Here is a 27,152-nt window from a genome sequence, read left to right on the forward strand (position 1 = left end):
CTTCAGCATGCAGGTCACTGAACTGGAAGATGCATTCGAGAACTTGCATACATTTGCTCCTGACCTACAACTATGCCCTGTGATCTAAAAGACATTCAGTAGCAGGTATTGAATAGCTAACTGCCCAAGGACAGCAGGAGTGCCATAAACACACACCCACACAAAATGAAGATGAGGATCCACCATACAGTAGGTGCTCAGGATATTTACTGACTTCAGGAATGAGTGTGTGGAGATGAAACAATGGTAATGATATGTATCACATCAAAAAGGCAAAGAAATAGGAATACTCTGTTTATAAACTTTTTATTTAAAAAATAAAATTATAAACAAAATACAGAAAAATATTGACACCTGTATAACAATAAGATGACTTTTCATCTTTAGGGTAATTTGTTGTTCTGAGAGAATAAAATCCTAAGTTTTATAAGGAAATTTTGTTGGGCAAAGGAGGACTTTGATATTTCATTAGCAGTGGGTACCTGGCATAGGTAAGACTTAATACACACATCCAACACTTCACAGCATATTCAAGTCTCATTTCCAAGTCTATACCAAACAATGTACCTCTCCAAAGTCCCTAGATTAGTAAGAGTGCAACTTAATATTATTAGAAAACAATCCTGGTTTTCCTAGGTTGACTGTATTTTCACTACTTGAATACATTTCACAATGGTGTCTCCCCAGTTAAAGCCAAGCCTCTTCTAGACAATTAAATACGAAGCAACAGACGGTTTTGAGGCATCCCCCTCCTTCCTCAATGTGGACATCCAGTCCTGAGGCATCTCCCCACTCCTTGATGTGGACACCCAGTCTTGAGGTGTCTCCCTACTCCTTGATGTGGACACCCAGTCATGAGAGGTGTCTCCCCACTCCTTGATATGGAAGCTTCCCCAGGAAGCTCCTTCGAGCATCAGACAAGACTGCAGATGCACTCTGTAGAATTTTCCTTTTAAAATATGGCTGAAGTACATTACCTGTCCAGCTAACAAATTCATTTCAAGCAAAAGGTACTGAGAAACCCACAGAGCAATTTTCTGAAAATACACAGTAGTTTCCTCCATTTCTCAAATCAACTATGGACTCATTAGCAATCTGGATTCCTGCTTAGTTTTCTAAGTTACAGAAGCTACTTATCGCAGCCTCTTAACAATCTTCTCATTTCATTTTTAATTATAATTTATTAAAATCAACATAAATTACAAATAACTCCCATAACTGAAGGTGCTAGATTCCGTGGGGTCTATCTGTGTAAACAGGGCAAATGAAGTGTCAAGATCAGAAATTCTTAAGTCTCCAAGACGTCCACACAAACCAAACCAACTCATACTCATTCCTCCTTAGTCATCTATCCCAGGCTGAGGTTTTTGGTCTGTGAAGATGACGACAAACAATGGAGACAGATGAATTTCAGTGAGCTGAGCTCCTTCTGTCTTCAGGTTGTAACTTCTCCAGTACACGACGGCTGGCAGTTGACAGCTGGCTGCTGAGTTGACATGACCTCTAAGTCAGATTCACGAACAAAAACCACCGCATCACCACTGACGTTGATGAGACACTGCGCCTGTGAAAACAGCAGACAGAAGCCCAGGTGCATGCAGCCACAGAGGTCAGATGCCTGCTGTGCAAGGGGTCTGGGAGAAACCCAAATCCAACACAGACCAATCAGCCACGAGATAAAAGAACGCAGCAGAAGCTCAGAAAAGGAAATGTTCACAAGAAAAGAAATCCAGAAAGTCTGGGGACAAATGACAAAATATTCAAGCCTGCCATAAACCAGAGATCTATACACTGGCAAAAAGAGTCCAAAGTGCCGTAGATACTGGGGAGCGGTGAAAGCTGGCTCTTACGAGGTGCTGACAAAGGCACAGGGCAACAAACAGTACTGGAGAAGAGCAACCACTCTGAAAAGCAACCTGTCAGTCTCTCACAGAGCAGAAAAAAGTATGTACTCTGCAATCACCATTCCGGCCTGTATTTTGTATTTTCTTCCTCTAGGGGAAAATCCTGGATGGGACTTTTTATGGCAGCATGTTTATAAGAGGAAAATACTAAAATTAATATAAATATTATCAAGAAGAAAGTGAAAATACAGAATAGTTATACCTGAAATACTGAAGAGAAGTGAAAATTACATAAAACTCTATCAATATGGCTGAGTGTCATAAATGTGATAAATTAGTGAAACTAATTAGAATGTGAAAAATAGTTTCAATGGGGGCAAATTCTGTCCCTGTATGAAAACTACAAAAATGAAAGGCCTTCCCTATGGATACACTCACTGTGCTAGCCCCCCCTTATGTCCATGTTAGTTCTTAGAGCACTGTATACATCAGAGAAGCAGTCAACAGCTACCTCCTACATCAATAGGGAACAGCTAAGGATTCTGAGTGACTAACACTATGGAGTGCTGAGTGGATGAAGGAACAATGAAGACAATCTTTTGGCCTCAAGCTGAGATAGTCATCCCCCCCCCCAAAAAAAAGAAGAAGTGAAAAAACAAGCTACAAAATCATGTGCATAGCAGTGTGCAGAAGTGATGTGGAATGTGTACTTGCTTGTGTGCAGCTAAGATACTCTCTGTATCCTCAGGAACAGAAGTGACAAGAAAATAGACAAGAAGAAAAGAAAGGCACTAATGACTTTGGCTGTATGGAGTAAAGAAACTGATTGGCTAGAACACAGAACAGGGAGAAACTTTTCTATTTATTTTTAATGTTTTTGAGACAGGGTCTCACTATGTAACCCTGGTGTGGTGATTTGAAAGAAAATGGCTCTCAAAGGGAGTGGCTCTATTAGGAAGCGTGGCCTTGCTGGAGTAGGTGTGATCTTGTTGGAGGAAGTGTGTCACTGTGAAGGCGGTTTTGAGATCTTATATATGCTCAAGCCATGTCCAGTGAGTCCAGACCACTTTCTGTTGCTTTCAAGTCAAGATATAGAACACTAGGCTACTTCTCCAGCACCATGTCTGCCTGCACACCACCAGACTGCATCATGATGATAATGGACTAAACCTCTGAACTGTAAGCCACCCCAGTTAAATGTTTTCCTGTATAAGAGTTGTCATGGTCATGGTGTCTCTTCACAGCAATAGAAACCCTAACTAAGACACCTGGGTAGCCCAAAGCTATGGGGACCGGGCTGGCCTCAAAGTCATACAGCTCTGCCTGCTTCTACCTCCTACACTTATTTTTTAATTGAATTTTTGAAGTTTGAATAGGGTACAACTTCTCCAAAACATACACTAGAATATCATAATATAAAAAAGACTACATATATGTCCATATGTATCTTGAAAATATAAAAACAACAAGGTCAGGATGGTTTCCTCAGTGGGAAGAACACACAGGCCCATGAAGTGTGTGGGGTGGGGTTAAGAGGCTGCAGACTCTCTAGTCTGAATGTGTGGAGACCAGATGTCAATGTGGTATCTTCCTCAAATGTCCAGCTGAGTGCCAGGGCCCTTCAGGGTGTGTGACAAGATTCTCTCCTTGTAACCTGCTTCACCAAACATACCAGAAAGCTGTCTCTGGCTTTCAGAATAGGACTATTCTTTAACATCTATTAACATTAATAGAACAAACTAACAAGAAGAACTGAAAAGACTGTTAAATGGTTTACCTTTTTCAAGAAATCGATTAAATTAATGGCTCTGAAATAAGGCTAAAGCTGTGTTTGACTCTCCTCTTACACTGCTTGCACACTTATGACAGAAACTCGCTGTGAAGCTAACTTTATCCAAAAAAAGCCAGGAGTACTGAGAATGTAAATAATTTGTCCTTAATTATAATATCTAAGCATAGAGCTGGCAGCAAAGTCCATACCCACACAGACACATACATCTCCTCTTCTCATTCCTGTGAAACCTGCATTACAGTCTCCTGAACGCAGTGTCTGCCTGCATATCCCATGCTCAGGGTGCAAGTACTTCTGTCCATTTATCATGTGTGTCATACAAAATATGATTTCTGTATGTACCAAGTGGAGTAGGATGGGGCATGCTGCCTTCAGGATATTTTGTTACTTATATAATTATTTAATTTTAGAAGAAATCTTTAAAATATTTGAGCTGTTTAGTTAAAATTAATAAAAGGACGATATTCTAAGGTTTAATCTAATAAGACCTCTTCTTCTTCTATACCCCATTTACGGAGTAACATTTAGTAGAAATAAATAAGCAATCTGTCCCCACTGTATGCTCCTCACCATCAAGGCAGGTAAAACCTAGGCATCCCAGCACACAAGAGTGAGGGGAGCCTCAGATCTTCTGAGAGAGGATATAGCCACATCCATATTCCCAAAGTTCACCACCGAAGTGGCAGGAGCAGTAACTCAGTGCAGAAATTCCAGCAATGCTTCATTAAGGGTGACAGCTAGTCATGGGAGATGTGGAACAGAGCCTGAGCAATGATGACCGCATGATTAATAAAGTCACTTAGGTATGCTTTAAGCATCTAGAATCAAATTCTAAAAAGCAATTCTTCTAGAAGGGCATGGATGTGAGCAGGCCAGAGGGTCATTCTCAGACTGCCTTACATTCGAGATGTTGAGTCGTCTCACCTGGTTCTTACTGGGATTCTCCATGAAGACACACTGCTTCATGATGTAGGAAACAACAGCATTCCCTCCCAGTGCAGCGACGTGAGCTCTTACCATGGCAAACACTTCAGCAATGAAAGCATGGAGGAAACCGCTGACTCCTCCTTCCTGCAAAGAGTTTATGAGACCATCATATCACATACAGGCTAGGAACACACATAAAATGTCAAAAGCACATACACATTCTAAATTGCCTTAGTGTACAAGACAATCGTTTACATTTTTCTCATAGTGAGGATTTTTTTGCATTAATAAACACACTTTTTTTGTTTTATTGTGGTTTTTTTTTGGTTTTTTTTTTTTTTGGTTTTTTGAGACAGGGTTTCTCTGGGTAGCTTTGGTGCCTTTCCTGGAACTCGCTTTGGAGACCAGGCTGGCCTCGAACTCACAGAGATCTACCTAGCTCTGCCTCCCGAGTGCTGGGATTAAAGGCGTGCGCCACCACCGCCCAGCAATAAACATACTTTTAATAAACACACCTCTGAGTAAGGATTTTAAAGTACTCCCATTAAAGCTCAGATAAACTGTAATTTGTCCATGACTAGCTTTTATTATACACAATGTATGATTTATGAATATGGGATGCTAGAGAACAACCCCAGGGCTTTGTGCTGCCCAGCAATTGCTCTACTCTACTCATCTACACCTATCCTCATCGCCATCGTCATCATCATTTGGTACACAGGGTCAGAATCATGACACGAGGCAGCGCACAGGCAGTCCTTGCTGCACCTGTTTTCCACATCATATACTAATGCACAATTCAGCACTACACAAGCAGCATCCATACGCATTGCCAGAGGATGAAAAGAGCAGCATGGGGAACGTTTTCTGTTACAAAACCAAACAAAACAGAAATTAAAAGTCAGTCAATAGCTTAAATGCTTTTCTACTTAAGTTTTCTATCAACTCTACTGGAGGTGAGGTTAAGGACAATCAAGGACATTTCTGAATTAAACTGGAGTCAAGGAACAGCAGAGTCTACTACTAGGACCTAAGTTATTTTCTTAAGTACATCTTTTAAAAAAAGTTGACATGCGTGAGTGCTTTGCCTGCATACATGTCTGTGCACCACATATGTGCCTGGTGTCCAGAGAGGACAGAATACGTGCAGGTCAGTTCTAGAAGCACAAACGAGTGTGAGAAGGATCTCACCAGGCAACGACACATGTGGGATGCTGCGCCCTAGGCCAATGATGCAGGTCTCTGCTGCAGTGAGATTGACCAGGCAGTACCACCGCAGCAGGGAGTAAGGAAATGAAAACGTGGACTCCAGTGTGGCCAGCAGCTTGTGCATGAGCCCCACTATCTATCAGGCTGAGACAACAGGATCATGTGTGCCGTACACTACTACCATACACTACCACCATACACTACCATACACTACTGCCATACACTACTGCCACACACTACTACCATACACTACTGCCATACACTACCACCATACACTACCGCCATACACTACTGCCATACACTACTGCCATACACTACTGCCATACACTACTGCCATACACTACTACCATACACTACTGCCATACACTACTACCATACACTACCATACACTACCGCCATACACTACCACCATACACTACTGCCATACACTACTGCCATACACTACTACCATACACTACTGCCATACACTACCGCCATACACTACTGCCATACACTACTGCCATACACTACTGCCATACACTACTGCCATACACTACTGCCATACACTACTACCATACACTACTGCCATACACTACTACCATACACTACCATACACTACCGCCATACACTACCACCATACACTACTGCCATACACTACTGCCATACACTACTACCATACACTACTGCCATACACTACTGCCATACACTACTGCCATACACTACTGCCATACACTACTACCATACACTACCATATACTACTGCCATACACTACTGCCATACACTACTACCATACACTACTGCCATACACTACTGCCATACACTACTGCCATACACTACTACCATACACTACCATACACTACTGCCATACACTACCATACACTACTGCCATACACTGCCATACACTACTGCCATACAGTACTACCATACACTACTACCATACACTACCGCCATACACTACTGCCATACACTACTGCCATACACTACTACCACACACTACTACCATACACTACTGCCATACACTACTGCCATACACTACTACCACACACTACTACCATACACTACTGCCATACACTACTACCATACACTACTACCATACACTACTGCCATACACTACTGCCATACACTACTGCCGTACACTACTGCCGTACACTACTGCCGTACACTACTACCATACACTACCGTCACACACTACCGTCACACACTACCGCCATACACTACCGCCATACACTACCGCCATACACTACCGCCATACACTACCGCCATACACTACTGCCATACACTGCCATACACTACTGCCATACACTACTACCGTACACTACTGCCGTACACTACTGCCGTACACTACTGCCGTACACTACTGCCGTACACTACTGCCGTACACTACTGCCGTACACTACTGCCGTACACTACTGCCGTACACTACTGCCGTACACTACTGCCGTACACTACTGCCGTACACTACTGCCGTACACTACTGCCGTACACACATACACTACCGCCGTACACTACCGCCGTACACTACCGCCGTACACTACCGCCGTACACTACCGCCGTACACTACCGCCGTACACTACCGCCGTACACTACCGCCGTACACTACCGCCGTACACTACCGCCGTACACTACCGCCGTACACTACCGCCGTACACTACCGCCGTACACTACCGCCGTACACTACCGCCGTACACTACCGCCGTACACTACCGCCGTACACTACCGCCGTACACTACCGCCGTACACTACTGCCGTACACTACCATACACTACTGCCGTACACTGCCATACACTACTGCCGTACACTGCCATACACTACTACCATACACTACTGCCATACACTACTACCGTACACTACTACCGTACACTACTGCCGTACACTACTGCCATACACTACTACCATACACTACTGCCATACACTACTACCATACACTACTACCATACACTACTGCCATACACTGCCATACACTACTGCCATACACTACTGTCATACACTACTACCATACACTACTGCCATACACTACTGTCATACACTACTACCATACACTACTGCCATACACTACTACCATACACTACTGCCATACACTACTACCATACACTACTGCCATACACTGCCATACACTACTGCCATACACTACTGTCATACACTACTGCCATACACTACTGCCATACACTACTGCCATACACTACTACCATACACTACTGCCATACACTACTGCCATACACTACTACCATACACTACCATACACTACTGCCATACACTACTGCCATACACTACTGCCATACACTACCATACACTACTGCCATACACTACTACCATACACTACTGCCATACACTACTGCCATACACTACCATACACTACTGCCATACACTACTGCCATACACTACTGCCATACACTACTGCCATACACTACTGCCGTACACTACTGCCGTACACTACTGCCATACACTACTACCATACACTACTGCCATACACTACTGCCATACACTACTACCATACACTACTACCATACACTACTGCCATACACTACTGCCATACACTGCCATACACTACTGCCATACACTGCCATACACTACTGCCATACACTACTGCCATACACTACTGCCATACACTACTGCCATACACTACTGGCATACACTACTAGGAGCAACTAGAAAAGAAAACAACAGAAAAAAAAAAAACACGCCAATTTTGAAACAAACCTATTTTGTCAAACTTAAGTGGACTTTAATTTCTATTAAGAGGTTCTGAGACTACATGGTTTATTCTCCACATAAACATAATTAGAGTACAATTAAGATAGATTATCTTAAAGCAAGCATACACCTAATTAATTAACCTGTCAGACATTATTCATTTATTTACAGAAAGACATATTGTGCTTGCTCTGTGCCAGGCAGGCTCCACGCTGGGAGAAGGAAGTGTGGCGTGGAGACAGCTGTTCCAAGAGCACAAGCACACAAGAGCTTCCCGTGACACAAAGCAAAGCACAGCTGAGTCATCTTGTAAGAAAGGCACTTTCCACAACACAAACTGCGAGGCAGTAAGACAGACAGAGATGACAGGTTTCACACCTCAGTAATTTCAAAGGTTCCCTATTCATAACACTCATTTGTTCAGCAGCCCTGACTCATAAGATACAATATAATTTCCTTTTCTGTTACAAATGACACAATAGAGTGGCCATGGTTTTGAAACCGAATCATATCACATAAAATTTCACAACCACTATGTAACAGTCCCCGTGTGCACTGAGAATGGGGAGAAACAGCGCTCTGTGCACTGTCAAGACTGAGAGCCAGCGGGAAGAGAGCAGAGGTAAATAAAGTATCTCTGCATCACACAGCTACTATAAAAATCCACTACTTCTAAATGTGGTTCCTTAAAACTGCTGTTTAAATATACCTCAAAAAATAGCTACTTAGAAAACTTAGGATGTCCTGTCAGGGCAGTTTTAAATCTTGGATCAAATATAAGAGGAAGTTATTTGTTTTACAATAAGGATCTAGAACGTCTAACAAACAAATGAACTTGAATCAGATACAACTCTTGTAAAATGGGTGACTGTATGAAATGCAAGTCTTATACAAAAATCCATCTGGACAGGTCACAAATAGGTAAGTAAAATATAAGAGTCCATGTTATTTAGAAGAAAACAATTTAAAACTTGGTTTTATTACTCATTCTTTCAAGAAAAAAAATTTTAAGTTTTGTAAAGTTACCTCACGGAGAGAAGTAGTTTCTCTAATAAAAAACATGTTAATGATGCCGAGATATTTTGTTATCTTTGCTCCAGGAATGAAAGAAAGAGGCGTCATCTTAACAACCCCGACTGTGGAACTTGCACAAGGTGGAGCAGAGCGATTCCGGAAATTTCCATCACCCATGGGACTTGCTTTCTCAACCGTCACAGCTAAAATGGGAGAAATAACGAAAACATTAAGAACAGACACTGGGAACTCGATAATCCCCTAAGGTTTCCAAACAAGTGGTGACAACATTCAGCTGTCTGTGAGACTAAGCCATGTCATGAAAGAAAAGAAATTATCATGCACCACATGCAATTCAGAGAGAGAGAGAGAGAAAGAAACATGAGGAGATGCTGGAATGGAATTCTTTGGGAAGGAAAATGGCATTCCTGCAAAGGAAAATGTTGATGCAGTGTAGCTAGACACACAATGATCGGTTACACAGTGGAGAAAGAAAAGCGCCAGAGCGGTAAGGTAGCTGCTGTAGAAACAAATTATCCAAGGAGAGTGTGAAAGTTGTTACATTCCCAGGACATTTTCCACCTGTTTCCGACACTCCATCCCTGTTGAGAGCAGGCAGCCTAGGTAACACTAGGTGTGATACATATTTCCTTCCCACACTTTTCTGATTAAAACAGCCACATAACTTTAACCCTTAACAAGCAGTCTTGGCTGTCTAAAGGATGTTTTGGGAAGTAACAGGTAAAATAGTTACCACCACTTACTAAGTAACTGCAATAAACACACATCCCCTTGTTTTCTTAACCTCACAACCAGCCACAGGGTCACCATCATGCCTGTTTCCACAAGAGGAAACTAAGGTTGTCTAGTTGTTAATTTAGCACCTCTAGGGTTAAAAATACGATTCTGTTCTATTTTCTGTATCACCCCCTTTAAAATGTAGCTCTTTCCCTTGTAAATTCACTCAAATATTGTTTTCTCAGAATCTGCCAAAACGCAGGCTCTAAAACATGCCTCTCAAGTCTGGCGGTGAGACAAGCTGTCAACTTTGTAGGCACACTTGACCCTTTCGGTGCCCTGTCTCTCAGGCTGAGGAAGCTGACAGCCATGCAGTCAGTAGCTCACTGGGTCCTGGAAGAGTGTCTCGTCAACAAGAAAGCTGGCCACAGCCTCCTGAACAGGGATGTAATACGCATCCATGTGCTTTCAGAAAGTTTCGTAAATATAAAATGTAAAAGACAGTTCTACAGCTAGAAGTAACCACTGACTCTATAGTAACTTCTCACAAAGGACCAAGCATCTGCAGCTTTCACACTCAAATACATGACTGATTGGCAATGTTGTTACTAGGCAGTAAGGTCTAGCCTTCACCACTGGGAAATCAGGGATATGCTTCTCAGGTCATCAGAATGTGGTAGAAACATCCGCCTACTTGTCTTAATTGATCCGCGCCTTATGGTCTGAGCTTTCAGTTTAATGAGCTCTATCCAGCTGCTGCATCTGTCTGCAAAGGAACTGTAATCAACTGACGTTGCTGAAAACACAGACAGAAAACAAAAGAAAACACAAAGAAAAATATGGATGACGTGTCTTACTTGCCATAATCCTCCTTGATGATGTAACTTAACTTGGCTGTAGCTTAGGGAAAGAGCGACCTTTTCCGGTCAGACCGGAGAGGGAGAACCAGTGGGGGGTGGAGCTTAGACATTCAAGTGTCCACACCCAGTATGGCGGAGGGCTGGGCGCATGACCCTGTGGTCTCAGGAGGACAAGTGCAGTCCAGCTGAGGCCTGAGCAGAGGACAGACTGCTTAGTTGTTCCCGCTCTCCTCCTTCTAAGAGTTTCATTGCTTCTATTTGATTTTAATTTATAATCCAACTTATAACCAACCCATTATGAGCAACCCCTCCCCCACTTTAGCCAAAAATCAAAACTAAAAAAGAATCAAGTGCTAAAAAAATACTTGAAGGGGAAAACAAAAAACAACAACAACAAAAACCCCACCACCTCACTAGCTGACCTGTTTCTTACTAAAGTATCTTCTTTCCACCATCATTAACCCAGCTATTAAACCGGTGGGAAAAACATGGGGTTGTTGTCATCATATGTTCTGCTTCCAGGTCGGATTTCTGGCTGCAAGGTCTCTGGCAAGATTTGTGGGGGGGTGCAGCTAGCAGCCCTTCTACGAACAGTAACTTTTACATTGCTACCATTTATAAAAGATTAAAGAGCTAAAACCTGAGAAACTAGAACGACTATTGCAATATTAAAAAATAATAACAAAGTAAATAGTCAATGAATTTGTAAAACATTCTAAATACAATAAAGCCATATCTGAGGTCTACTCCACTGTCCAGTGCATGTCTATGTCTATAACTGTATGTCGACTCAACCTCAGCCTCACACGTATGGTGACTGTGTGCTTAGCCGGGCAAACTCACCTCTCTGTGCAGCTGGTGTACCTGAGTTAGAACTCGCACTCTCCAGGTGTTCTAGTAAGACAATACGAACAGCATTAGCTCAGATGCGAAGCACAAGCCAGCAATTCTTCCTGCTGATTGTTAATATCTTCTGTGAGCCCGAAGAATAGAATAAATAAATCTTTACAGCTTCATTACAAAGGCAAACCAAATACAAGTATTAGGATTTAAAATGCAGTTCCATTATGTGAAAACTAACCCCATTAATAAATACCATGCCAAGATATTTGCTTACTACGACACAAAGTGAGTTTCTGGAGAAAATACAAACAGTAGCATGTTAATAGAATGATGGTACAGGGTAAGAAGATTGGACTGAAGAAAGGGTCAGTGTGCTGGGGAGGGCTCGGAAGAGGAAAATGGAAGGCAGTGTTTTAGGAGAGGAATGAGAGCTAGTACCACAAAAACCACACACCAGGTAACCACCCATGCTCCACACTTATCAATCCCACTTCCTAGCCTTGGCTCTCCTCACCTCAAACCTCTCCATCTGATTTTATCAGCAACTCCCTCTGCTGGTAACAAGACTTTGTGGTACTTAAGGGTGACTGACAGATCTCCAGAGAGATGACTAAGAATCCCAGGACCACCCAAACAGAATCACACTCTTCCTAACAGGCTGGAGAGTAGCATCCAGACAGGCATTTGTTGTGCATATGTAAGATATTGTGAAAATGTAGAAGTACTATTAAAGTCAATATATTTTTGTTGTTTATGTTTTCTCTGTACTAGCCTATCTGAATTTTTGTTTCAAGGAATTGTAAAACTGAAAAAAAAAAAGGAATAGCTCATTAGAAACACTAAAAATTATTTGGGACATCTAATTTTTTTAAAGTATCAACTAAGTAAATACATTTTCAATCTCTAATGTATTGATCTTTAGGTAATATTTTCAAATTAATAAAATTTAACTACGCAAGATATGATTTGTACAGAACATTCTCCTAAATGGAGTAGCCCTCTCAACTGGTAGCTAACACTGGAGAGCATGCAGGAGTTAACAGTCCTCCGAATGTGGAGCTGATTAATAAATGGGATCACTGGGTGCAGGCCACAGAAGACTGGGAAGGTGCCATGCTGCAGACATGCCTGAACATCAACCATCATGTCCACAGACTACATACCTAACTGGTACAGTCCTTGTGATTCAGGAGACTAAGGAACTTAGCAAGTCCAGAAGGAGATGGGAGTACAGGAAGAAGACAGGGAGGCCCTGACACGTATTCAGAGGCTCAACAGTCTCTAGAGACCACACAGGACAGAAAGGGACTCCATGCATACATGGAGAACAGCCAGCCTACTCCAGGCTTAGAGGTTTCCAGGGTTCTCCGGGGCTACTGCTGAGCAGGATAGACTCTGGGAGCATATATTTACAGGAAGTATAGTTGAGCTGGGTGTGATGACAAACACTCACCTATCAACTTGAAAGATAGAGGCAGGAGTTCCAGGCTTTCTCAAAAACAAAAAACAAGAGGTAGGGTATTGTAGCCTCATAATAGACTGCCTAGCATGCATAGGCTCTGGAACTTGATCTCCATCAAAAGAGAAAGACAGAAAGAGAGGGAGGGAGGGGGAGGGAGGGAGGGAGGAAGAGAGGGGGGAGGGAGGGAGAAAAGGAGGGTAGTTTGGATTGGGCATCCTAGGAACTGTTTTCTCAGAAGCAAGAAGGAATGACTAAAATCATCTTAGAAACCACTAAAATGAAATTCTCTCCCATAACTCAGTATTCCTGTGTATGATTTAATAGCAACCCTGAACTGTGCCAAGTAGAAACAACACAGTACAAAGCAATATGAAAAATGTTTGTGTTTGTAAACACACAATGATGAGCCAAGCATTTGGGTACACACTTGTAAACCGGCATTTGGGAAGAGGTGTGAGGAGGATCAGAAGTTTAAAGTCATCCTCAGCTATGTAGTGAGTCTGATCAGTCTAGGCTACGTAAGATCCTATCTCAAAATACACAAATAAATAAAATTATGTTATTTTCTACAGAGAATAAGCTAATAAGAGTACATGCTTTTGAGAAGGGAAATAAAAGGAAAAGGAAACTTTCAGATTACATGATTTTATAGTGCATACATTTCTCTCTGAAATTACCTCTCCCCCTAAATACTTATAAAGGGGGGTCTTTATTCCCTAATTTCAATAGTTTTCACAGACATTCTTCAATGTTCAAGGAGCCTTTTTAGCACACCTGGGAGAACAGTTATCACTAACATACTTGCTATGATCTTAATTCTTAGAGAAACGCTCAAGGTCAGCTGGTTTGGGGACAAGAAAACTTTGGCACCTCAGTCCAATCTGCACACCTTAGACACCGAAGCCCTCAGAATCTTGGGTCCTTCTCAGTATAGTCTCGTTTCCCAGGCAACAGGCTCTCAAGCTGAAGGCACTACAACTGTTTGCAGTGTGGCTCATCAACACACTGGTAACTAATTAACAATAAAACAATAAACAATCTCCAGGTCATTTTTAAATGGAGGACACAGATTTCATTTTTCTCATTAAGTAACATTCAAGCTCTGCTGGGGAGCTAGCACTGAATTCTGTGTCATCAGAACATCTACAAGGAGGAGACAAACAGTTCTCATTCTCATGTGAGAGTCCCACTTTTCCTGCAAAGAGCTGTTATCAAGACACACAGCTGTCCACGCTTTCACAATTTCTGTGTGTGTGTGTGTGGTTGCACACATGCCATGTGAGCAGTTAAGGGGCACTCTGCAGAGGGCATGCTTCCTTCTTCAATCATATGAGACCTGGGGATGGAACTCAGGTCAGTCCCAGAGCTGGTGGCAAGCACCCTTCCCTACTGAGTCATCACACTGGCCCTGCTTCTCATCTTTAAGTCATCCTCATCAGTGGGCATGTGGTGCATGCCTTTACCCCAGGAGTCTGGCTCAGGAGGTTGACTGAATATTTACAGCCAGTGTGGGGCTACATAACAAGTACCAGATCAGCCAGATCTACATAGCACAGCATGATCATGTTAGCAAACTAAAAGTAAAACAAAAAGGTATCATTAAGTGATAACTCTGTCACTCTCAGAGAAATAAATCTAACCAGGTAAAGCAAATACAGTTACAAATTACTCTCTTAGCTTACTCTAACAATACTTAGCAAACCCTATGGCCACAAATATGGAGAAAACAAACTCAGGCAAGAATGGGCTAGCAGAAATGAGCATATTAGTGACCAAAATAACAGCAGCAGCAGAAGTGGCAAGGCTTCCTCCTCCCTCCTTTCATACGCTTCTAAAGTTCTTCTCAGTTGTCTGTCACAACCAATGACAAAAGCACCTGTCAACCGTAGCTCCTTGAGGTACATGCTGACATTCTGTTACCATGAGAACAGTATTACAGCGGGTTAGGCCAGACAGCTCTATTCTCCAGTGACATGGGTACCACTGGAAAGGGTCAGGTTGGTCTTTCCTCCACACTACAATGCAGCAAGAAGGCCCTTCCAAGTTGCCAGAATATGATGTAGGCCTTCTCAGCCTCTGGAAGCCTGAGCCACTAAGTTTCTAAACTTTCTAAGTCACCTTGTTTTCTGGTGAGCAACACACACTGGACAAAGACCACTATAACACAAATTACTAACTCTAGTGACTTTTTACATCTCATTATTACAATATATCAATCATCTTTACTATAAATTTTTTTAGAGTAAACATCTTCTTAAAAATTACTAACTTAAAAATTCCTACAAAAATTACTCTCTTGTAGAGTAAAAGTAAAAAAATATTATATTGTAGCCCAGAGTCTTTAATTTTTATTATTTTCTCATTTAAACATTCAGTCTTAAGTTACAATGCTCACAATTGAGTTTTTACATTCTTTCAGGAATTTTTATCAATATAATAAATGATTGGATATACTTTATATGTAAAAAGGTAGCTTAATAACTAAGTTAATGATGAATCTAAAGATAGAAATAAACCTATCCATAATGCTACTTAGATGTGGATGGACTGATAAAGTAATTGCCATATAAGAGTTGTAAATTAAGGCATGAAGATAGAAATAAGAGCTTCAATTTGAATAGTGTATAATGGAAACCCAAAAGTAAGACATCAGTAATGTATACATTATTGAATGTGTAACACATAATGAACTTCCACATGGGTCACACTCTCCAACTCAAGACAAACATCCTCCACTACTTTGTCCTTTTTGAACTCCCTGTCATAGTCTTGCACCACTTCTGGGCATCTGTTCTTCATAGGACGATGCTTTGTGGCTTCTCTTCCGAATACTGTTCGCTCTCTCCTTCATAGTCTAGGTCTTTTTCTTTGCTTGCCCTCCTTGGCCCCTTCTGCACATTACCTCACTGTCCTCAAGCTGCCTGAAGATAGAGGGAACGCTACTCTATGCCCACTTTCATTAACTCCCTTCCTTCCACCCCATCTCTTGAATGAGCCTGACACTTGTACCTATCTTTACGTTTTGTTTCATTCCTTTGTTTGTTTGTTTTTGAGAAAGGGTCTCATACTCTAACATCTCAGGCTAACCTACCTCAGCCTCACAAGTTCTGGGGTTACACCTGGTTTGCCTCTCTTTAGTTTTCATATTCCTCATTTTCTATCCTGATAGCTTCTCTCACCTGCCACTGCTTTGGCCATCCAACTATATGAAGACTATTTACAGATTCTTTTTATTGCTGTCACTATTTTGATCATAATGTCAAAGTATACAGTTTTTAAAAAGCAGATTCAGCAGGTATATGAGACGATTCCTATATAAAGGTATTTGTAGTAGTATAGGGAGCTACTTTATGCAGTTAAGAATTCAGAAATATTTATTTGTAGGAAAAATAAAAGCTAATGTTCACAGATGTTCCTGGTGGCTACTGTAGTCAGTGACTGATTAAACAGAGACCCCTGCCCTGCAGACTACAGCACCTGCCACTGAGCAGAAAGGACTAAGCAAGCACCAAGCAGCAGAGACAGGAAACAAGAGTGTATGGAAAGGTCCTTGTCTGCACTTTAACCAAGAGACACTAAGTTATCCTAATGAAACTTTTTGATAGTATTAAACTATCAATATCCAAATGAATCTGTGATAGATTAGATTTATACCATATTTGAGATATATTTAAAGTAGTATATGGCTTATAGTTGTTTAAGTCCATCAGCTCACTGTAACTAGTATCTCAAGATTTATGTCTTCAGATTTTTGTATTGTTTTTGGTTTTTGGTTTTTTTGAGACAAGAGTTTCTCTGTATAGCCTTGGCTGTCCTGGAACTTGCAGAGATCCTCCTGCCTCTGCCTCCCAAGTGCCAGGATTAAAAAGGCAGGCACCACTGCCAGGCTCTGCTTATTTATTTATTTGTTTGTTTGTTAATGATGATAACTTCAGGTTTTAAAGTAGTGTTGTTTGTTTGTTTGTTTATGATAACTTCAGGTTTTAAAGTAGTATTGTTTGTTTGTTTATGATAACTTCAGGTTTTAAAGTAGGGTTAACCTTTTACAAACATTAAAGGACAAAATTACTGAGCTTATCCACATTCTATGAGAAAAAAAAATCTCATTTTTTTAATCCAAGAATATCTTTACTTAGATTTTACATTTTTACCGTATTTATCTCTCTCCCTTTTTTCTATAAGTATCATTTCAAAGCACCTTTAAAAAATGCAGGAAAAAAGCCTCGTGTGGATACTGATGAGGCTGAACCATTACGGTGGTGTAGAATTTGTGCTGCCCATGCTTTTTTACAGCACAATCTTCTGAGAAAAGCTGCAGGTGATACCACACAATCCACATTCCTCCTAAAATCCTGACAGCCTTCACATGACATTCTTTAAGAAATGACTGAAATCAGCACGTTCTAATATTTCACAGCAAACAAATCTAAGGAAATATCAAGGTAACACTGAGTCAACCAGAAATCTGAGACCAATAAACTTTTGTTACTTTGAAAAAAAACACCAACTGGGCGGCAGTGCCACACGCCTTTAATCCCAGCACTCGGGAGGCAGAGCCAGGTGGATCTCTGTGAGTTCGAGGCCAGCCTGGTCTACAGAGCAAGATCCAGGACAGGTACCAAAGCCACACAGAGAAACCCTATCTCAAAAAACCAAAAAAAAAAAAAGAAAGAAAGAAAGAAAGGAAAAAAAGAAAAGAAAAGAAAAGAAAAAGAAAAACATCAAATTCTTCATCATGAAATGGAAAACCTGACTATGGCTAGACAGTTCCGACTCTGGTTTACTCTATATGGTGAGTAAGGATAGATACATGTAATGAAAGCGGTACATGACATTTACCCTTGTTGATAACAAGAAAATAATGAGAGGTTTATCTAAAAGCAAAGATGCAATTGTTAATAATTATTCTTGGCTCTTCAAACTACTCTCCCTGTCAACATAAAAAGAGAAAAACAAGTAACAAATCCCTCTTTCCCCTTCTAAGAACATGAATCTGAGGGAGCAGGCTAGTCCCTGGGCATTCTTCCTAACCATACACGGCTGCTGTGGGATGATCTGTATGTCAAATTGCTCTTATTGGTCAATAAATAAAACCTGATTGGCCAGTGGCTAGGCAGGAAGTATAGGCAGGACTAACAGAGAGGAGAAAAGAAAGAACAGGGAGGCGGAGGGAGACACTGCCAGCCGCCGCCATGACAAGCCGCATGTGAAGATACCGGTAAACCACGAGCCACGAGGCAAGGTATAGATTTATGGAAATGGATTAATTTAAGCTATAAGAACAGTTAGCAAGAAGCCTGCCACAGCCATACAGTTTGTAAGCAATATAAGTCTCTATGTTTACTTGGTTGGGTCTGAGCAGCTGTGGGACTGGTGGGTGACAGAGATTTGTCCTGACTGTGGGCAAGGCAGGAAAACTCTAGCTACATACGGCTAAACTTAGGTTTTCACATACTTTCTATTTCTACTCAACACTTTGTCATGTTACAGTACATACACACTCCATTCACGCTATAAGACCACTGAACTAGTCTTCAGAGCTTTTATAACCCACCTTACCCTCAAATCTTCCAAATTACCTTGAAATAACTTTTAAAGGCATATTTAACCCATGTCCTGAAAAGATGGAGGAGGTAAAGCCAATCTACACATGCAACACAAACCAGAATCCACACAAGTGTGTGAAAGGGAGAGATACTCTAAGCACTCACTGGAGATGCTCATATTCCAGAAAAGCACGGGTGTTCTGCATGGAGCACTGGGTGGCACACGTTTTTTTTTTGTTTATTTTTTTTTTTTTTGTTTTTTTGGTTTTTTTTGAGACAGGGTTTCTCTGTGTAGCTTTGCGCCTTTCCTGGAACTCACTTGGTAGCCCAGGCTGGCCTCGAACTCACAGAGATCCGCCTGGCTCTGCCTCCCGAGTGCTGGGATTAAAGGCGTGCGCCACCAATGCCCGGCATTTTTTTTTTTTTTTTGGTTTTTTTGGCACACGTTTTTATGTACATTAGTAGACAAGATGGTTCTGATATTAAGATGGTAGTGAGGGTGGTGTGGTGTGGCTCAATGGTTTTCCAGCTCTGGCAACCCTTTCTCAGGTACTATCTAGGAAGCCCACGCTATAAGCATGGAGTTGAAGATCTCATTGCACACCTCTTGTCAGCACCTCCCACCCAGAGGCTGCGCTGAGACCGCCAACTTAGAGGAACTAGGCTGGCTGGTCTAACCGACTGGAGTTTCTTGGAAACACTGATAATTACGGAAACTCTCTGATCTCAGGCATGAATTCAGCTTTTGATTTCATCTCCCCCCCCCCCACCCCCCAGACAAGGTTTCTCTGTGTGGTCCTGGCTGTCCTGTACACTAGGCTGGCCTCAAACTCAAGAGATTCGCCTGCCTCTGCCTCCCAAGTGTTCAGATTAAAGGCGTGCGCCACTCCAATACAAACATGTTAATAATCATAGACACACAAAATACAGAAACTGAAGGAATTTTTAAAACTTCAAAGCTAAGAGGAAGTATAAGACTTTTCAGATTTTCGACGTGAGAGGCTGAGGCTGACAGAGGTCCGTAGTCAGTCAGTCTACTTGCACACCTGCTCAGCAGTAGTGCTGCAGACAGGCATTTCTACTGCTTTCCCTCCACCTCGGGCCTTCATGCTGCCTTTGAAAATGAGCTGTACACACTTTGGGCAGTTCACAAAAAAGATATTCCATCCAAATGCTTCTTTCCGTTGTTCTTTAGTTCACAATCATTTCATAATACTAATCGTATAAGCAGCAATTGTCGTTGACCCTGCAACACTATGGAAGCCATCAGTATAGATACAGCAAATCTGCTACATCTGGTCAGCTAATATGCACCCCGACTCCAAACATATACTCTTGTAAATTAGCAACAGATTCAACCTTTACTGACTAGGTTTTAGGGGTGGTTTCTTACTGAAGAGGTTTCTCTTTCATCCCAGAAAAGAGTGGCACCTAAGGAGCTCAAGGAAGATATTTTTAAGACTTATTTATGTGTGCGAATGTTCTGCCTGCATGTATGTCTACGCTGAATATGTGTACCTGATAACCAGTGGCCAGAAGAGGGTATCAGATCCCATCAAACTAGATATAGGTAGTTGTGAGCTGCCATGTGGGTGATGGGAACCAGCAAGAGGTTAAATGCCCGTAACCTCTGAGCCATACCATCAGGCCCCTCAAGAAGTCTCTTAAGGATGATGTTTTCTTCTCTGGAAACCATGTTTACTCAGGTCTGAATGCAGACACTTCAGAACTGGATTTCCCCTTCACTCTTCCAAGGACGTTAAGGAGTACCAATACTGTGTACAAGTCCTAACTTGGAGTGGAAAGCTGATACAAGGCAGATGACCAAGCTACCAGGTAAGAAAGTTCAGAATTGGACCATGGTTTAGCTCAAGTCTCTGGTAAAACATATACTCTTGCATGGAGAGACAGGCTTTGCACTGACTGATTTAGTACGTACACACACACACACACACACACACACACACACACACACACACACACTTACTGTTTTACACATAATTTGTTTTCAAATAAAAATCTTCATAGATGGAACAATTTCAAGTGTTACAATCATAGTAACTGATTTCCTGTTAAATAACTAATGAGTCATTTCTCATTTAAGAACTTTAGGAAGAATACAAAGTATATCTACTGAATATGTAATATAAGATTAGACACAACCGTTTTGAAAAGTTAAAATACAAATTATACTAAAAACAAAAAGAGAGAGAAAAAAGAAATCTTCCCATTCTTTTCTACGCACTGTAGAAAACTCAAGAGAGTTTTCCCATTAAGGGGAAATTATTTTGTATTTGAAAAACTATCTGTTTCTTATAAAAACAATATCCTTTGATTACAGCCATGGTGTAAAATGTGGAAACATTCATGGCTAACCTGAGCATGCCCCAGAGAATCTATGAAAATCCAAAATGTTTAAAAACCTTTACTAGAAGAAAACTAACCAGATAAAATACCAAATACACTATATATAAGTATTTACACTGGGAAATTCAAATCTTCAAAAGCTAAAACTTCAGTAGAAATGCGGTATAAGAATGGAACATGAGAAAAATGACCTTCACAGTTTATAAAGTAAAGAAAGAAGATTATTTCCCCCATTTATACATATGGAGACACACAATGACAGATGAAGGGCAGACTCCTCAGTGGATTCTAATGAGGAGGCAGAGAGGAGCAAGTGCCTCCCATGCCATGAGCATCCATGGAACCGACCTTTAGTTGCTGGGAAGGCATGAGAAGGCAGTGAGTCTGAGCAGAGTTCCAGCGGGAACTGCAGCAGCTCTTCGTTATCTGTGGAGGCTGGAGAGGAAACACACACCAGTTATTCAGCAGCCATCGACTGCCCTGTTTAAACCTAAGAACCTAGCACACAGCTGGGACAGACATCAAAATTTACCTCTCTGCAATGACTTTTCGACATGGGCTTTTGTGGTCTGTAAGGCCTGGTTTTTATCAAAAGTTATTGCAACTGCTGTGACTGTAACCTAGAATTATAAAAACAATCATGATTAGTAAAATAACTACTAATAAAATTAAATTTCTTACAATTTGCTTTCAGCACCGCACCATGGGACAACCTGTATCAACTTACTAGTTTGCCCTTCCTCATTAAGACTCTCAAAATTCTATGGAAACTCAGACGTGCACCATGTCTAGCTAAACCTAGACATTTCCGAAGAGCTTTCTCTGAAAGACAGGGCTGTTAAAGTCCTGGACAATGAGCCCCATTCTGTTTACTGTGTCCTCCCTGGGAGGACACAGGTGAATCCCCTGCAGATAACCAGCAATAACAACATTAGATACACAGCCTGAAGCATGCTAATATACAACTTCAGACAGTCTGAGTTCAAGCACTGTGCTGTAGTTAGCTAATTATGGTAACATTAAACTAAAACAGATCACAAAGGGCTAGAAGCCTCTTCTACAGTCAATGGCCCCTTCATTACCTGGATTAACTCGTCTTCAGGCAGAGACACGGTAAAGTTCACATGGCACAGGCAGCAGGGGGTCATGGAGCGGAGTTTGAAATATAAGCTCTGCATAAAAGAGAAGACTGGTGACTTAATTCTTCACTTCATGCTAATGGATTCACAGAGTTAACTCTGTCCATGAGCATTACATCACAAAGCTGAAAACCAAGAAAGGAGACCAAAACTGGCCCCTTCTCTTTGAAAGTACAGTGCCAGTGACTGCTGTCAGGAAGGTTGAAGTGCTTGCAGGATAGGATCATGTAAACACAGAGGGCATGAAATCACAGGCAGGACTACCTTCGAAGGGAGGGACTGAGGGGAGCCCAGTCACAGCATACACCACAATGAACTAACACAACTTTACGAAAACCACCACTCTATGCAAAGAGCACGCGCCAATAAAGGTTTAATGTTTGTCAACAACTCAGGCTCTGAAAACCATTCTCCAAATGTACTAGATTTTTATGGAAGTTAAGCTACTAAATTAAGTAGCTTTTTTCATAACAGTGTCTCTTAGGAGAATGAGGACAAGTTAGTGCCTCACTGTGGCACAGGTGGGGCCTACAGGTCACAGAAACAGCACATCCTGGGCCTGTGAGGTACTAGGGACAAAGGGGTTCTGAGTGGCGGGCTCCTACCTTGAGCAAGTTCTCACACAGGCCGTTGAAATTCTTATTGAGAGCTTGGTTAGTCAGGTTGAGGCTGCTCAGTCTGACCACTCTTACTGATGTGAACATCTAGGGGGAGACACAACAACACAACATCTTGTTCTTTTTTCCTAAAAGTCTAATAATTGATAAAACTGGCAAATAATGAAGAAATAATGGAATTAAAAAGGATAGTGCTTGTAATTTGTACTTGGTGTCAAAAAGAATAGGTATTTAAGTGAAACTTACTTATAATGTATATGGTATTTGTTTCAAATTAATAAAATGATTTACCTGTATTTCTGATGTCCAATTATTTATGCCAGGCATAATTTCTGTATTACAACTATAAAAACCTGCCGAAAGAAATTATAATTAAAATTGATATTTTACTGATGATGGTTTTAGAAATGATGGTTCTCAACAATCAAATCTAAATATAAAACTTTCATTACTTTTGACTATATACTGAGTTCAATGCCAGCCTGAGATACATGAGACCCCATTTCAAAAACAATAAATGATTGAATTACTAAGTAACTAAAAAGAAAGCTCTTACAAATAGGAACCAGAGCACTGATACACACAGGCTTTATCTCGGAGCTAGCTTGCTGTGTACCTGAAGGAGGAGGAACATCAGTAAGGAGGGAGTGCACATCTTCCATGGCATCAGTGTCATCGATCTGAAAACAAAAAGATACAACTACTAAATGACATGGCATCAGTGTCTTGGATCTAGAAACAGAAAGATAAAACTACCATATAACCACTAAACACGGAAGTTGTCCTGATTCCTTAAAATTACTTTCATTATCTGAAAGGAGATTTAAGAACTAGGAAAACGCAGAGCCATTTCCCCCTGCCAACACATTTAACAAGGGCTGGAGTTAAGGATACCTGCTGCTCTTTCCAGGACCCCAAACTGAGACACAACAGCCTGAAATGGCAGCCTCAGCAGATCCAATGCCCCTGTGGTGGTTTGAATGAGAATAGCTCTCACAGGCTTGCATATCTGAATACCTGCTTTCCAGGTGATGGAACTGCTTGGGAAGGATTGGGAGGTGTAGCCTTGTTGGAGGCGGTGTGCCATTTGGGGTAAGCTCTGAGGTTTCAAAAGCCCATGACATTCTCAGTTAGCTCTCTCTGCCTCCTACTCGGAGATAAGGATAAAAGCTTCCAACTACTACTCCATCACCACACCAACCAGCCTGCTGCCATACTCCCTGTCATGATAGTCAAGGGCTCTTAACCTCTGGAACCATAGCCTCAATAAACTCTTATCTTCTAGAAGTTGCCTTGGTCATGGTATCTCTTCACAGTAACAGAAAGTAACTAAGATAGATACCCTTTTCTTGCCTCTGCAGACACCCACACATATGCTCACAGACACACGGAGAGATACAGGCATATAAACAAATAAAAATGTAACATAAAACAAAAATTCTAGCATCAGCAATTTCTTCACAGTAACAACTTCAAATACTTCTAAGTGAAATCTCTTATATATTGAAGTATACTGACTGAAGTTATGCTTATGTAGACTTTTCAAAATGCTTATTAAAACACTCCCTATATAATATAAACAAGCCTAAATAACACCATAGTGTTCTTACATCACAACAGCCCACAGCCATGTTCCCCTCTACTTCAGCTTAGCTGCCCAGTCATGGCCACACGTCAAGCCACGACTCCCCGAACACTACACAAGCAGGATCACAAGCATTCCCCATCCTCCCCTCCCCTTCTGAATCTGCACCTTGCCCCCATCTTCTACCCACACTGGCAGCACTTTTTCTTGTGTGCCTCTGCCCAACCAGGATCCCAGCACTCTGAACCAAAATTCAAGTGCTGCTTAGCCACCTCGAGAGCTTGTTAAAACATTTTTAGGGCCCACTTTGAAATTCTCTTTTCCTATATCTAAAGTAGAGTCCTAACATTGCCCATTTCTTGCAAACTCCAGGCAGTAATGCTGTTTCAGCTGGGCAAGGTAACTTGTACAGCCTCAGAGCCTGTGACCTCCTTGAGCCACACTGCTCTTCCGCTGATCTCCCCGTTCCCCATCTCAAACTGCAGAACAGTGGAGAACAGACTACTACTTCTGCAAGTGAAAACTCAGGGGCCAGAGGCATGGCTCGGCAGTTAAGAGCATATAATGTTCTTGGAGAAGCTCTAGCTTTGGTTCCCAGATGCTGGATGGTTTATAACAAATTCCTGGAACTCCAGATCTGGGGATCTAGATCTCTGTCTTCAGGAGGCACCTGCAAAAACTCATGAGGGTGCACACACATACACATGAATAACAAACAAACAAACAAACAAATAAATAACCTTTCATCTCACTATAATTGCTCGTCTCTCATGGAGGACATCCTTAGGACAGTCACTTAAGACACTGTTTGGGACTCTCATCCCAACACAATTGTGCTACCAGCTTCCAGAGGCACTGGGTAAAAGCACCAGACTCTACTCCCTAATATTGTCCTCACAGCATGCATATGTCATTCATTTCCTTCCATTCCATATTAAAGAGATCTCCTGTCTCTCCAAAAGCTAGTCTCAGGGCAGGGCAAGAGGCACTGATCTGAAAGCAGTGAACTTCTAAGCACCAGTCTATGGCTACTCTCTGGGAAGGGAGTTTACTTGATCTAAGTGTCTTTTAATAAAGACTGTCAAAGTATCTCCTGCACTCAAAAGGAACACACATTACTTAGTATTCAATGAGATTATTACATATTGCATATTGCAATACTTATCAAATACAATCATAAAAAGTGAAAATTATACTGTGTTTAAAATGGTACATTTTCTGATCTAAAGTCATTCAAGTTTCAAAGGTAACTCCAAATGTTTACTATTACAGGTAAATGTCCTTTCCCCAGAATGCTGGGACCAAAACCCTCCAGATTCCAGTGTTTCAGACTCTGACATCTACACAGATTTAAAGAGTTGAACATTCCTACTCCTAAACTCAAAGACTAAAATGCTCCAAAATCCAAAACTTTTAACATGAACTTTCTATTTTTTTTCTTTTTAGTGGGGCAGGGGATAGGGGGACAGGTCTCATGTAGTCCTAGCTGGCCTTAAACTCACCATCCAGGCTGGAGTTCCAAGATTACAAACTTAAGCACCAGGTCCAGTTCACATGGTGCTGGGGATCATGCACAAGGCCTCAGGAATGCTAGGCAAGCACTTTGTCAAATGAGCTATATCCCCAGCCCCCAAATTTGGAATTTCTGGCAATTCAGATCTTAGGTCTTTGATGAGGTTGCTCAACTTGCCTGTTACTATTATTCCAACCCAAGTGGCTTCAGAGCTGCCAGCATTACATCAGGTACCCAGTGCTATCTTCATGCCTGTAACTTCTACAATTTCTGTGAGACTTGTAAGACTTATGGTATAAATTATAAATCATAAACTATTTATCTTCTCAAACTCTTAGGACAATATTCCAATGCAGTCTTACCTCTAAAACAAATGCATCTTTTTTCCCATGTGAAAGGTCTAATTCTGTAACTTCATCAGAACTTTCTGACTGCGATCTTAGAAGTCTTGAGCGCTGTCTAGGTTCTGGGATGGGTGACCCTAGAATCTCTTCAGGTACTTCCTGAAAGACATGCAATTATGGAGGCTGAAGTTTTGTTTGATTTTCAAGTTTTATATTAATAGGCAGTTTCCTGAGGAGAAAAAAAAAAACCCACACAGTACATTCAGTGAACTCTATATTTAAGTTTAACCTTTCAGATTATAGAAGACACAGATATTTTCTTTTATTTACAAAAGCTGACATCTAGTGCACAGACAGGGAACTACTCCAGGCTACAAGTATCTCTACATACTGTATGTCTTTTCTATGAAGAATTTCAAAGTACAATTGGCTATATAAAGATTTAACAATTTTCCAGGAAAGGGTACTACTTTTTCACAGCCTTTCTTATCCAGTAGCAATTTTTAAAGCTCTAACACAGTTAAATGTGAAGAATAAGAAATGTATGTGTATATGACAAGACAATATATACATATACAAATGCATGTACAAGATATACAATTTATAATGATAAAAAACCTTCAATGGCAACAAAACTGGTCTTCTATAATCAGAGTCTGATGGAATCATCCTGCATGGATGT

General features: G+C 41.3%; 1 protein-coding gene across 33 annotated transcripts in view; it reads right to left on the reverse strand.

Moving 5' to 3' along the window:
• Positions 1 to 289: 289 nt before the first annotated feature.
• Positions 290 to 27,152, reverse strand: part of C2cd5 (C2 calcium dependent domain containing 5) — a 100,571-nt gene continuing 73,708 nt past the window's right edge. For 13 of the 33 annotated variants that reach the window (XM_076568260.1, XM_076568255.1, XM_076568257.1 and 10 more), the window contains 12 exons: positions 26,489 to 26,629; positions 23,645 to 23,708; positions 23,320 to 23,381; positions 23,017 to 23,115; positions 22,355 to 22,444; positions 21,805 to 21,892; positions 21,621 to 21,707; positions 11,898 to 11,948; positions 10,889 to 10,990; positions 9,469 to 9,659; positions 4,561 to 4,707; positions 290 to 1,564 (listed from right to left, as the gene is read on the reverse strand). In XM_076568260.1, coding sequence (XP_076424375.1) covers positions 1,436 to 1,564; positions 4,561 to 4,707; positions 9,469 to 9,659; positions 10,889 to 10,990; positions 11,898 to 11,948; positions 21,621 to 21,707; positions 21,805 to 21,892; positions 22,355 to 22,444; positions 23,017 to 23,115; positions 23,320 to 23,381; positions 23,645 to 23,708; positions 26,489 to 26,629 — 1,251 coding nt within the window. In that variant the 3' untranslated portion in view covers positions 290 to 1,435. The remainder of the gene's footprint in view (positions 1,565 to 4,560; positions 4,708 to 9,468; positions 9,660 to 10,888; positions 10,991 to 11,897; positions 11,949 to 21,620; positions 21,708 to 21,804; positions 21,893 to 22,354; positions 22,445 to 23,016; positions 23,116 to 23,319; positions 23,382 to 23,644; positions 23,709 to 26,488; positions 26,630 to 27,152) is intronic. The other 20 variants (XM_076568270.1, XM_076568269.1, XM_076568267.1 and 17 more) reach the window with 3 other exon arrangements.

The sequence above is a fragment of the Peromyscus maniculatus genome, chromosome 3 (assembly GCF_049852395.1).
Source record: "Peromyscus maniculatus bairdii isolate BWxNUB_F1_BW_parent chromosome 3, HU_Pman_BW_mat_3.1, whole genome shotgun sequence".
Classification (NCBI taxonomy): Eukaryota; Metazoa; Chordata; class Mammalia; order Rodentia; family Cricetidae; genus Peromyscus; species Peromyscus maniculatus.